The 14,370-nt window shown below is 42.0% G+C and overlaps 1 protein-coding gene across 1 annotated transcript in view; it reads right to left on the reverse strand.

Moving 5' to 3' along the window:
• Window positions 1-10,363: 10,363 nt before the first annotated feature.
• Window positions 10,364-14,370, reverse strand: part of LOC124044450 (lymphocyte function-associated antigen 3-like) — an 11,502-nt gene continuing 7,495 nt past the window's right edge. Inside the window, exons 2-6 of the mRNA XM_046364082.1 lie at window positions 12,945-13,238; window positions 12,105-12,374; window positions 11,614-11,724; window positions 11,149-11,208; window positions 10,364-10,536 (exon numbers count right to left, since the gene is read on the reverse strand). Of these exons, the coding sequence (XP_046220038.1) occupies window positions 10,364-10,536; window positions 11,149-11,208; window positions 11,614-11,724; window positions 12,105-12,374; window positions 12,945-13,238 (908 nt within the window). The remainder of the gene's footprint in view (window positions 10,537-11,148; window positions 11,209-11,613; window positions 11,725-12,104; window positions 12,375-12,944; window positions 13,239-14,370) is intronic.

Consider the following 14,370-nt stretch of genomic DNA (forward strand, 5'->3'; position numbering starts at 1 on the left):
CCTTATCTGTATATCAGTAAGCTCTGCTGCACAGCATGTCTCCACTGCCAAGACCAGTGTCAGGTCACATTCTCAGAGCAAACGTCTGCCCGTGCCCTCATCAGCTACATGTCACGCCTTGGTCATTGTATTTTGTGTTTTCATTATATGTTTGGGTAGGCCAGGGTGCGACATGGGTTTATATGTTGTTTTTCGTATTGGGGTTTGTAGTATTTGGGATCACGGCTGATTAGGGGTGTTGCATAGGCTTGGCTGCCTGAGGCGATTCTCAATCAGAGTCAGGTGATTCTCGTTGTCTCTGATTGGGAACCGTATTTAGGTAGCCTGAGTTTCGCTGTGTATTTCGTGGGTGATTGTTCCTGTCTTAGTGTTTGCACCAGATCATCATCATCACGCTGCATTTTGGTCCGATCCTTGTTCTACCTCTTCATCAGAGGAGGAGATAGAAGAACGCAATTACACTACACCAAGAACTATCTTATCTCTGATCAGTTCATGTCTTACGTAAAGCACCATATTCACATGTAGCTGCCTTTTCCCTTAGCCTGGTGACAAAGCTGTCAATGGATTCCCTGTCCTCCTCTTTGCAACAGCTGAGAACATAATGCTTGTAGATAACATTCTTTGCTGGCTTAAAGTAATGTTCAAGAGCATGTCATGACTGGTCTGCTCGGGTCAGGTTACAGTGGACCACAATCCTATAGAGACATTTCTCACACCCACCAGAGGGGATAGATTGACAAGTATGGAGGTGTTTTTTATGACGCCTCACGCCCATAGTAAATCTTAAGGCAGCAAACAAAATTCCTTTGTCATCTTACTATGGAGAACCGGCTTCAGAACATTAACATGCAATGAATGGACTTTGGGACAGTATGTTTCGTCAACCAAAATTGTGGTAATGATGATATATGGAATATGAAAATGACAGGCGTTTTTGTTGTTATTAAAAGTTAAATGATGACATTATAACGAAAACATTGTACCTTGAAGAATTTTCACAATATGTACCTGATGTTGGCATACTGTACGTTGTGTGGAAAATGTCCAGATAAAATAGAATGTTTTTGTAAAGATGAAAGGTGAAGTTAGTTGTCTAAATTGGATCTGAGTAAAAATCCAGACCTTGTCTCGTAACTAGCGACGTCCAGAGTGTAACTGACAGTTAGACTTACAGGTTATGTCGTTGTCTTTTGTTTGAATTGTTTACGTGTCCGCTGTGCGGGGGAAATGATAATACAAGCGGAACTACGTAGCTAATACTAGCCAAGATTGCTTGCAATCCTGTAACATCCCTTCATGCTTTGAAACCAAGTGAAGAATGGAAACTTAAGACGCCACGGATTCAAAACCCCGGAGCAAGGGTATTAGCAACTAACTCTGATGAGAAAGATACTGTTACTAGTTGTGTCTTCTGTGAGAAGTCAGGTCACAGTCTCCACAAATGCTGAAAAGTTCATGGATAAGCCAACCGCGGAGCGACAGAAGTTTGTTCAAGATAATAAATTGTGCTTTGGCTGTTTAAGGCCTGGGCATCGATCGAAAGATTGTGATAACAGCAACACCTGCGACACGTGTCAGAGGAGGCATCCATCCTGCCTGCACGAAGATCGTACTAAAGAAAGGTTAAGGGATAGGAAGACAGAGCCCCCACGGGATAAGGGGACAAGAGCGTCAAGTGAGTCGTAAGGAACATTAACAACACTCACACCTCTACAATCATTCCAGTATGGGTGTCAACCACAAGTGAGCCAGATCGTGAAGTTCTTGTGTATGCACTTCTTGACACCCAGAGCGACACCACCTTTATCCTTGAAGATACAACAAAGGCTCTCAATACAAGGAAGGAGCCAGTCCAACTGAAACTCTCTACAATGGCTTCAAGGAATACCATTGTGCCCTGCCAGAAGCTGTCTGGTTTGCAGGTTAGGGTTTTACTTGGAGAAGAAAATCCCTCTGCCAACAACCTACTCGAGAGAGTTTATTCCTGCAAACAGAGATCATATTCCTACTCCAGAGACTGCAAGAGCATGGTCTCATCTTGAACACATTGCAGAGGAGATTGCTCCTCAACAGAGCTGTGATGTCGGTCTCTTAATTGGCTACAACTGCTCCCAGGCTCTCCTTCCAAGAGAAATTGTGTCTGGTAAGGGAAATCAGCCTTTGCTCAGAGATCAGATCTTGGCTGGAGCATAGTCGGCTATGGAAATCCATGTATCGTCTATGGCGACGCTATTGGAGTGAGACATCGAGTTATCGTTAGACAGGTGATGCCAAGCCTTCAATCTTCTTTCAACCTCACAAATCAAGTACACTATGTTTGGAGAACACGTGTAAGAGAGGTAATCACAGCACTGGACATTATCAAGACGCTTGAATCTGACTTCAATGAGAGAGCTGCAGAAGAGGACCTCATATCTCAAGAGGATATCCGGTTTCTGACAAAAATGAAAGCGGGCATCAGACGCAAGGACAATGGACATTATGAGATGCCGCTGTCGTTTAAGGAAGAAAGACCCAATCTGCCGAACAATAAAACATGTGCAGTTCACCGTCTCAAGTGCCTGGAAAGGAGGCAAAGGAGAGACAAGCAGTACTACAAGGACTACACAGCATTCATGGAAGAGACCATAGCTTGTGGAGATGCTGATAAGGTCTCCAAAGAGGAAGTTAACAAGCATCCAGCATGGTACATCCCGCACCATGGGGTTTATCACCCACAAAAGCCTGGGAAGATACACGTCGTCTTTGACTGGTCAGCTAAGTTTCGAGAGACGTCCTTGAATGACCATCTCCTTACCGGTCCAGAGTTGACAAACACATTGCTGGGTGTCCTTTGTCGTTTTTGTAAGGGTCCAGTTGCAATCATGTGTGACGTAGAGCGCATGTTCCACCAGTTTCATGGGAAAGCAGAAGACCAAGATTATCTACGGTCCCTTTGGTGGGAGAACGGAGATCTAGAGTCTCAACCCTCAGTGTATCGTATGAAGGTCCACTTGTTCGGCGCAGCTTCATCTCCTGGTTGCGCCAACTATGGTCTCAAACATCTTGCTGCCGAAGGACGAGGAAGCTTCAGCGAGAAGTCTATCCAGTTCATAGAAAGGAACTTTTATGTTGATGATGGGTTGACGAGCGTATCGTCTGAAGCTGAAGCGGCCCAGCTGGTGAAAGAAGCAAGAGAGCTTTGCAACATCGGCAAACTTCGGTTGCACAAGTTTATCTCTAACAGCAAGGAAGTAATAGCCACAATTCCCCAAAAAGAATGTGCCGAGGATGCCAAAGACCTGGATATGGCTCTGGGTGAACCACACATGGAGAGAGCGCTTGGTGTACTGTGGTGTGTCGCATCAGACGAGTTCCAGTTTAGAGTAGTTGTCAAGGAACGCCCACTCACAAGAAGAGGAGTGTTGTCTACAGTAGCCTCTGTATATGATCCGCTTGGGTTTGTGGCACCCTTTGTCCTGGCAGGGAAGCAGATCTTGCAGCGGATGTGTCGTGACAAAATCAACTGGGATGACCCCCTTCCAGATGACCTACGTTCCCAGTGGGAATTCTGGCTCCAAGGTCTACAAAACTTGTCTGAAGTAAGGATCCAACGAGGCTACTGGCCATCAAGTTTCAAGGAGGTGCAGAGTTATAAGCTCCATCACTTCTCTGACGCTAGTACCTCATGTTATGGAGAGTGCTCATACCTCAGAACAATCAACACTGACAGAAATGGAATAAAGACAGAAGAAACGCAATGATTAATAACATTGTCATCTTGCAAGATGATACTGCACCACGCAACCAGTGAAAATTGGCAAAGGTTACAGAAGTGTACCCGGGACAGGATGGCCGGGTGGGAAGATTCAAGTTGATGAGAGAGGTAAACACATCACCAAACCCACCTATCTGGAGAGGCCCATCCATAAGACAGTCACCCTCCTGGAAGCCGATCAAGAAACCTGCAGACCCCTTTCACAGAAATCACTGGTGATTGGTGGGAGTGTAACTGACAGTTAGACTTACAGGTTATGTCGTTGTCTTTTGTTTGAATTGTTTACGTGTCCACTGTGCGGGGGAAATGATAATACAAGCGGAACTACGTAGCTAATACTGTTGTAACGGGGATCCTTATTGTAGTAACACACTTTTGGAGGGAAGGCAATCCTGCGCTGCGTTAGCTAAGTTTTCATGTCATCGGGTGTAGTTCATAAAGGTTGAAGAGTGTATGTTAGGATGAAGTGTGAATTCATGCCAGGAATAATAAGTGTGAAGTTTGATTTCCTACCTTCTGTAATAAACAGCCAATGAGGTATTTTTTTTCCTTTATTCATGTGTTTAATCTGAACCCGTTATAACGCCGGTTAAAACTGTTATGTATGTAAGCACTTCAGAGTTATACCAAGCTAATAAGTCACTCGTAAGATAAGGTTGTAAGAGTGTGCTTAACTGTATTTTTCATTTACTTCATAGTTCTCACGGAAGGTGATAATTCTGACTAAAACTACAGAATAAAGCCGCCAGTTAAAATCAAGGAATGGTTGTGCTCGTGGTTACTGAAGGGAGCTACACAGAGAACTTGCCATAAAGACGGAAACACCTCTTTCTGACCTGAGGGTATAAAACATGTAAGTTAAGAATGAACATATCAGACTAGGAGCTGCAGCCAAGGTCCGAGGTAGTCGCAAACCCAAAACGCAACACAATGTTGAAGAAGATAAAATAACTTTTTAACAATCTATGCTAAAGATGAGCAGCTGTGTCTAAGATGATGAATTCAAGCAGGCACTTTCCAAAGAATTGTGTGTCTACACTGCTTTCATTCCTACTCTGGAGCCCTGAGCTGCACGGCTGATCGTACTCAGAAGACCCCTTTCAGAACAAGGGTGAGGAAACAGACCACTAAGACAAAGGACACTGACATCGTGTGGACAATCAGAGAGTTACACCCAGTAACAACAGGTGCCGCCATCAGGGGAGAAGGAGGAACTCGGTCCACGAGGAGATATCCCAATCGGAGACCTTCGACAAGTAATTACATCATTATATTATGATCCATAAGAGCGGCAGTTTGGGCCAAGGTTATGGCTAAACTAAGCATAGTTAAAAAATGTACCCAAGTGTGCTTTTCTCTCTCTTTTTAAATCCCCATTTTGTGTAACACGTGTCATATTGTGTTGGCCCATTAGGGACCTGTTTCATTGTACTAAGTTCTAATCAATAGCCTAGACTGTGTTTGTGTATCTTACACTATCATTTTAGCTTGTTTGTGTTACATTTGTATTTTTTTATTATAATTGTCTGCATCATTTCCAATCCCCCATATTTTGGGGGTAAATGTATATATCCATACACGCATGCATACATATACACATATATACACATACCTATATAGACATATACTTTTTTTTTTAAAGATGATACCTTTATTATTATTCCCCGCAAACCCTACCGCCGTTCCCCCAATTGGAGTAAACCAATAAACACTTCTGCTTTTACCTTCAATTTATACATCTTATACACATTTTACAGACACGGTCTACTTTACAATAGTTCTCTCTTGTTTGTTCTTAGTCCTTCCTCTATTTCTGATGTCCATCCAGTTTGATTTCCATTTGTAACTATGCTATTTCACAAAAGGTCCGAACCTATATACATTTTACAGATCCCGTATGCTTTACATTGTTTATCTTGTTATTAGTCCCACCCTTCAGCTCCATTCAACCCCTCCCATCTATCTCTCAACATCAGCCATTTCGGATTTCTATTTGCCATATATTCTTCAACTGTGCTGTGATGCTTCACAAAATAATTGACCCTTTCTATTCTCATAGCTTCTACAGATTGTAAATTTAAAAATATATTTGAGAGAGGCCTGTAATTTTCATCATAGGTACACTTCAACTATGAAGAAAAAAATCCAGGAAATCACATTGTAGGATTTTTAATGAATTTATTTGCAAATTATGGTGGAAAATAAGTATTTGGTCAATAACAAAAGTTTATCTCAATACTTTGTTATATACCCTTTGTTGGCAATGACAGAGGTCAAACGTTTTCTGTAAGTCTTCACAAGGTTTTCACACACTGTTGCTGGTATTTTGGCCCATTCCTCCATGCAGATCTACTCTAGAGCAGTGATGTTTTGGGGCTGTTGCTGGGCAACACGGACTTTCAACTTCCTCCAAAGATTTTCTATGGGGTTGAGATCTGGAGACTGGCTAGGCCACTCCAGGACCTTGAAATGCTTTTTACGAAGCCACTCCTTCGTTGCCCGGGAAAGACCCGGCCACGTTTCATCTTCAATGCCCTTGCTGACGGAAGGAGGTTTTCACTCAAAATCTCACGAACCATGGCCCCATTCATTCTTTCCTTTACACGGATCAGTCATCCTGGTCCCTTTGCAGAAAAACTGTCCCAAAGCAGGATGTTTCCACTCCCATGCTTCACAGTAGGTATGGTGTTCTTTGGATGCAACTCAGCATTCTTTGTCCTCCAAACACGACGAGTTGAGTTTTTACCAAAAAGTTATATTTTGGTTTCATCTGACCATATGACATTCTCCCAATCTTCTTCTGGATCATCCAAATGCTCTCTAGCAAACTTCAGACGGGCCTGGACAGGTACTGGCTAAAGCAGGGGAACACGTCTGGCACTGCAGGATTTGAGTCCTTGGCGGCGTAGTGTGTTACTGATGGTAGGCCTTGTTACTTTGGTCCCAGCTCTCTGCAGGTCATTCACTAGGTTCCCCCGTGTGGTTCTGGGATTTTTGCTCACCGTTCTTGTGATAATTTTTTACCCCACGGGGTGAAATCTTGCGTGGAGCCCCAGATCGGGGGAGATTATCAGTGGTCTTGTATGTCTTCCATTTCCTAATAATTGCTCCCACAGTTGAATTCTTCAAACCAAGCTGCCTACCTATTGCAGATTCAGTCTTCCCAGCCTGGTGCAGGTCTACAATTTTGTTTCTGGTGTTCTTTGACAGCTCTTTGGTCTTGGCCATAGTGGAGTTTGGAGTGTGACTGTTTGAGTTTGTGGACAGGTGTCTTTTATACTGATAACAAGTTCAAACAGGTGCCATTAATACAGGTAATGAGTGGAGGACAGAGGAGCCTCTTAAAGAAGAAGCTACAGGTCTGTGAGAGACAGAAATCTTGCTTGTTTGTAGGTGACCAAATACTTATTGTCCACCATAATTTGCAAATAAATTCATTAAAATCCTACAATGTGATTTTCTGGAATTGTTTTTCAAATTTTGTCTGTCATAGTTGAAGTGTACCTATGATGAACATTTCAGGCCTCTCATCTTTCTAAGTGGGAGAACTTGCACAATTTGTGGCTGACTAAATACTTTTTGCCCCACTGTATGGACAATAGCAAAAAGATGATCTAATGACTCTGCCTCCTCACAGCAGAATCCGCAGAGCTGGGAAGATTGTATCCCTCATATATATATATATATATATAACATTCTATTAGTTGCAAGAATTTTGTATAGTAATTTATATTGAAAAATTAGAAGTTTTGAATCCTTTGTTGTTTTGCGTATCAATTCATAAACCATGTAGCATGGAATGGGTACATTGAAAATCTCTTCCCAACTATTTTGCAAGTTATATGGCACAACTATCTGTTTTTTTGTCCTTAAATGAAATTGGTATATGTTTTTATTTCTCACACTTTTCTTTAACCATTTATGTTCTTTAATACAGGGTCGACATACAAGTTCCTTACTTTTTTTACCCTTCTACTTGCCTCTTCCATTTTTGTGGTTAATGCTGCAATTAATTGGTTGTAATTTTGGGTAGAACAGACATTTCCATATGTCTGTGTTAGCTGCATGTGTGACATAACTCCACCACTATCATTCACTAAAATTATACCTTTTTTAAACATTTCTTCGATGAATACAGTTTTTTTAAATCAATTAGTATATTTGAATTTAACCACAATATTTGTTGTACTATTTGTTCCGTCCTTTCAGGTGGATTAAACTGAAATTGCAACCAACTTTCTAAGGTTTGTTTAAAAAAGAAAGATATTTTGGAGATGATTTCCTTTTCAAACAACCGAAAGTGAGCAGGTGTAATCTGAATGAAGGGGAAAAGGCCCTTCCTGAATATAGGGTGAGACATTCGTACCAATTGACTAGAGAACCAGTTTGGATTTAAGTCTAACTTTTGTATGACTGATGCCTTTAATGAGAGGTCTAATGCTTTAACATTTAATCATTTCTGCCCACCGAATTCATATTCGTTATATAAATGGGCCCTTTTCATTTTTATCTGGCTTGCTGTTCCAAATAAAATTTAATATTTTTTGTTCATATAATTTAAAAAGCAGGTCACTAGGGTGTAGGCAAAACCATAAGCAAATAGGTAAACTGTGATTAAACTAAAAAGTTAATCAGCGTGATTTTTCCACAAATAGACTGTAAGGTTTCCCTCCTCTTCGTCTGAAGTGGAGAGCGAGAAGGATCGGAGGACCAATATGCGGCGTGGTAAGTGTCCATGGTTCTTAATAAGAAATACCCAACATGAACACAACTGAATACAAAAACAATAAACGTGGAATGAACGAAACCCAAAACAGTACAGTGTGGTGAAAAACACAGACATGGAAACAAACACCCACAAACAAACAGTGAAACCCAGGCTACCTAAGTATGATTCTCAATCAGAGACAACTAATGACACCTGACTCTGATTGAGAACCATACTAGGCCGAAACATAGAAATCCCAAAATCATAGAAAAACAAACATAGACTACCCCAACTCACACCCTGACCATACTAAATAATGACAAAACAAAGGAAATAAAGTTCAGAACGGGAAAGTACCCCCCCCAAAGGTGCGGACTCCGGCCGCAAAACCTTAACATATAGGGGAGGATCTGGGTGGGAGTCACTTCACCACCATCTGGGTGGACCCCACTTCACCACAGTCTTTCTCCGCCTCATTGTCCGCCTCCGTGGCCTCCTAAACACGGCGACCCTTCTAAATGGCCCCACTGGACTGAGGGGCAGCTCCGGACTGAGGGACAGCTCGGGACTGAGGGGCAGCTCCGGACCGAGGGGTAGTTCCGGACTGACGGGTAGCTCATGACAGACTGGCGGCTCTGGCGGCTCATGACAGACGGGAGACTCTGGCGGCTCATGACAGAGGGGAGACTGGCTGAATCAGACTCTACCTGATTCATTTAATCAAGTAATTATAAACAATTAATAATTCGATGAACAGCAGCCATCACATTAATCAATACAACGTCACGACAAGCATCAAGAATAGCTATTGCGTTACCTTGCTGAGCTGCTGTTAGGTTTGAGTTGTGTTTGTATACTTGTCGGCATTCAGCTCCCATTATAGTCCTCAAAATGGCAGCCACTACATCTTCATCCTTTTCCAGAAGTCCCGTGGCTAGTCCTCCCATTCACCTCTGGACGTATCCCAATTCGTGCTCCAATCTCCGCTGAGCATCATAACTGTGGGAAGGGGAATGTTCACTGCCATTTCTATCTCGATGCTAACAACACTATATAGCGAAGGTGAATTATGGCGATTTTTAACCAAAGGTTTGCTCTAATTTGCGGATATCATGGATAGTCATCCCGCTTCTGACACCATGTTTGGATGTTAAATGACGAGACAGAGTCATTGATGCGAGTAACCAGTCTTGTTCAGCACATTGCAATACACCCGGGTACATCAAGCACACCTGCGCCGAGACAGCTCAGCTCAACGCTGATTGGCTATTTTTTTTTTTTTTTTTTATCAAATGAGGCCAAATGCTTGCTGGCATCAACCAATCAAATGCTACAGCGGCAACATGTTATACTTTTTTGGTCCAGACAGCATCAGATACATACAGTACTGTAGGCTACACAACAGACGGGTGCCATTTCCCTCGCTCCGATGATTTCTCCAGTGAGATTCAGCCACTTGCGAATTGACGTAAAATTATGAAGAAAATAAAAAATATAAAATGATTTGAGAATTTTTATTTATTGATTGTTTAAATAAATGGGGAAGCCTGGCTTCTCTTGGCATCCATGAACGCAGGCCACTACTGAGGGCTGTTTAGTCCCACGTGATGCAGAGTGACAACCGCTTGTTCTAGTCATTTATTCACATCATTCTGTTAACATTTATTTATTTACACTGATCACTGAGGACCTCTGACAACCCATCAAGATGGCATATCAGTAGCCTAAGTAAGTTCTTTAGCAATAACAGTATGTTAAGGTTCATTAAAACATATCTTTAAATTGAGCTAAAATAACAAATAGTGTATTAACTTGTAGTAAATAATGTATTATGTTAGCTACCACAGGTACGTAAGAACTGAAACATAACTAGAGAATAAAATGCTGTTTGCAAACTATGAAACCAGGTCTTGTTGGGCAGGGGTAGGGTCTGTTGTGACTAGGTCTTGTTGGGCAGGGGTGGGGTCTTCTGTGACTAGGTCTTGTTGGGCAGGGGTAGGGTCTGGTGTGACTAGGACTTGTTGGCCTGGGTTGGTCCAATTGTCCTGTACATGCTCTGTGTCTGTCACTGAAACACAGAATGAGAAGATGGGTTGATACAAGACTACACAAACACTATTATACAGACACATTTGTCTTAATGATAACATTACTTATTATGTCATTGTCAGTCTCAATATTGAGTTATGTGTAACCTATCTGCCATGGGACATAAAATCACCTGTCTGTTTGTCTGAGAGACGGTCATTCTGTCTGTATAGAAGGCTGTGACCCCTACTTTTTGTTGGAGAGAAAATTATTCCAGCTGGTCCAGTTTGCCATTTCCTATTTGGATCTGCATTCTGCTTGTTTATCAGCTCTACCTGCTCTTTTACCATTCCTGTACACACAAAAACATTCATCCCCATTAATATCATATGTATTCAAAGTTTCTCGTACCCAAGGCAATAAACACAATATAAGGAGAACCTTTTGTTATAGAAGTTATATTTCTAGTGTTCTCAGAATGGTCACCCTCGGGATCGTTGTTTCCTATTCAATTAAAACATAAACAAAATAATGGTATTCATAAACAGTAGAGTGGTAAGGTGTTAGTTTTGTCTTAAAATGTATGTGATGCCAAACTAAGTCTATAGCAATAGAACTCATGTTCAAAATGACATTTTTACAGCTAAACAACCTTGTATTGTATCTTCCACCAGTCCTTTCTCTTCTTCAGATTTTCTCGGTGCAGCTTCAGCTGCTGGTCATCCACCACAGAGTGGAAAAGACAAGAGGGATAAAGGACAGAATTAGACATAGGGATGTAATGTGGGTGAACATCCTGCAACATGAATATGTCTAACCGGAAAGACTATGTAGTTACTTTGCTTTGTTTGCTGGTTGTACTCTTTTCTCTCCCCTTTTCAACTCTAATCTCAGATCCAAGGTCAAAGACCTTGTAACAAGTCAGCTGCCGACACTGGGACAGTGATCATCTAAAAAGCTCAGCACACATCAGGGGAGTAGGGAGGAAATGGATTGACTCTGGTCTAGCCAGGTCATTATAATGAGGGGCTTTTTCTCCCAGTAATACCGAACTATGCCCCATATAGTTCCGGAGTCTGGAACAAAACGTTTTTCATAGGACATAGGATGGTCGTACGTTTCTTGCATTTCCTCCAGTAGTACCACAAGAGAAATGCCACAACAGCAACTAAGACGAGGAGAAGGAGAATGGACAGGACCACAGCCAGGACACTGGATGAGCCTTCCTCTGCACAGAAACACCATTAAAACATCTTGGATCAGCAGCATTTCCACACTTAATAAGACATGAATTAAGCAGTCTTATAAGACATGAATTAAGCAGTCATAACACTATGAACTATATAGTAATGTCAGTGACTGTAACGTATGAATATCTGGGATCTGCAAAAAAAAGATGCTTAGCATGCACAATATAACATTGTATTTACAACAATCTCATTCTATGTCTTTCTGAACCATGTTCTCACTATCAATAAATGTACAGAATCTACATGTCACGCAAATGTGTTGGCAGCATGAAATAATACATCCAAATTGTGAACACGACAGAATGAAAGTGAGAGTACGTTGTATTAACGTAACTACAGTTTAGAAGTGTTATCTTACCAGTGTAGCAGTTCTTCAGGGTGAACTCTGCACTTTTCTCACTAACAGGGTTTTTCACCACACATGTGTAGATAGACTCCTGGTTCTCAGAATCCTGGTTCTCCCCCCCAGGTATGAACAGTTCAGGTCCAGGACTCTCTGACCCCTCAGGACTCCTCCAGATGAACTGGGTCAGGGGCTGGAGGTCAGCTGAGCACAGCAGGGTTCTGTCCATGTTCTCTGGGGTTGTGGTGTCAACCACACAGGTTGCACTGGGCTGTGCCACATCATCTACACACATGTGCACAAACGAGTACAGACACACACACACACACACACACACACACACACACACACACACACACACACACACACACACACACACACACACACACACACACACACACACACACACACACACACACACACACACACACACACACACACACACACACACACACACACACACACACACGCACAGACACACACACACACAGCAAAGTGAGAAGCCGTTTCACCTCAACTGATCTGAGGAGAGGTGTGTCTTGGTGTGGGTTTAAACCTGTCCAGCAACTTTGAACATTTGTAATAAAGATGTAATGATGAAAAGGGGGAGTTTCAATATCACACCGGAACAAGATTTCAAGAACTAGGTGAGAATATGTGGGTCCTGACTCATTAGATACAGTAACCAAGGTATACAATTAGATTTTGTTTTACTATACTGGCATCACTTAATCAGCCGTTGTCTAGGCTTAAAGATTTAAAAAATTGAAAGCCCTTATTAATACTGTAAATAAACATACTGTATACACACAAACCTGACATGCAGGCCTTTAAACAGCAACATTACATACTTACCAATAACCCCCACCTTATGTTGAGAGTACTGCAGCTTGCCCTTGACGACAGCCTCTAACTCATAGGGCCCACTGTCTGCATCAGTGAGACCTTTGATAGTTAGCGCTCCAGAGTCCCAGTCCAGGATGGTCCTGCCTTTATACCTGCCATACTCAACATTCTGACTCCTATCAAACTCCACCACCTTGTTCCCATTGTGTTTCCACAGGATGTCCTCAGGCTGACCTGAGACCTTGGGGGTCAGGGTGATCTCTCTTCCCAGGCCACCATACTGCTGTTCACCTGTCACCTCCACTGAGTACAGAAAAATGAGGATCTGGTGAAAACATGTTGAAAACACCCTAAACTTCTGTGGATATAATGTAATGTAGGCTAGTGGTCTTCTTTGAGACCACCAAGGACAGTTCAGGTATCAGCAGTGTCAGACATCCCACCTATTCAACCTAATTAGTCATCTCCCACTATACTGCTCTCCTCTGCTGTCAAATCAATGATTGGCCAGGGTGGGATTGTAGACCCTGTATCTTGATATATCATTAACTTGGCCATGCACGGAGAGATATATCGTCAACTCTATCGAAACTCTAGCCGGGTACTTCAACTCCATGATAATTGAATCCACGGAGTTGAAAGCAAAGTAGAGTTTTTTAAATGAACCTCTGACTCCTTTAAGTCACTATGCAATCGATATTTAAAAAATGTAACTTACTGTGTACCTATGTTTCTCCTCTGTTGTTGTGTGCCTTTCTTTGTTTGCTGAAATCCATACTTAAAAAAAAACTTTCATCAAATACAACCACCAACCTTTTCCTTGTTGAAATTCAATTGGCAAATGCACATTCAAGCTGAGTTGCCATCTTAGAGCAACAGCAACGAGGAAACAGTCCGTGGTTGTATTTGATTAAAGTTTTATTAAAAAGTACAGATTTCAGCAAAGAAAAGAAAGGTATGCTAAAACAGAGGACAAGCATAGGTAAATGGTAAGAGTTTAAGAATGTAATTTTGGAAGGTAATGACTTCATAGCGACTTGAAGGAGTCTGAGGTTCATTTAAAAAAACAAAAGTCTGCGCTCAACTCCGTGGTTGAAATCACCATGGAGTTGAGATACATGGCAATCGTATATAAACCCTGGATTCCTGATGCTATGTATTGGCCATTGAGAGGTCATTGTAGTTGCGATAGTAATATTAGTACTCTCTAAAGTAAAATACTATATTTCTCTCTCAGGCTGATACAGAGAGACTCATCCATACTTTACTACAAGCAGGCTTGACTACTGTAATGCTCTCCTGTCTGGTCTACCCAAGAAAGCCATTGGGAAACTGCAAAGCATACAGAACGCTGCAGCATAGATACTGACCAAGACTAAACGGAGAGCACACATTACACCTGTTTTAAGGTCTCTGCACTGGCTGTGTCATGTTT

The sequence above is a fragment of the Oncorhynchus gorbuscha genome, linkage group LG09, assembly GCF_021184085.1.
Source record: "Oncorhynchus gorbuscha isolate QuinsamMale2020 ecotype Even-year linkage group LG09, OgorEven_v1.0, whole genome shotgun sequence".
NCBI classification, from domain to species: Eukaryota; Metazoa; Chordata; class Actinopteri; order Salmoniformes; family Salmonidae; genus Oncorhynchus; species Oncorhynchus gorbuscha.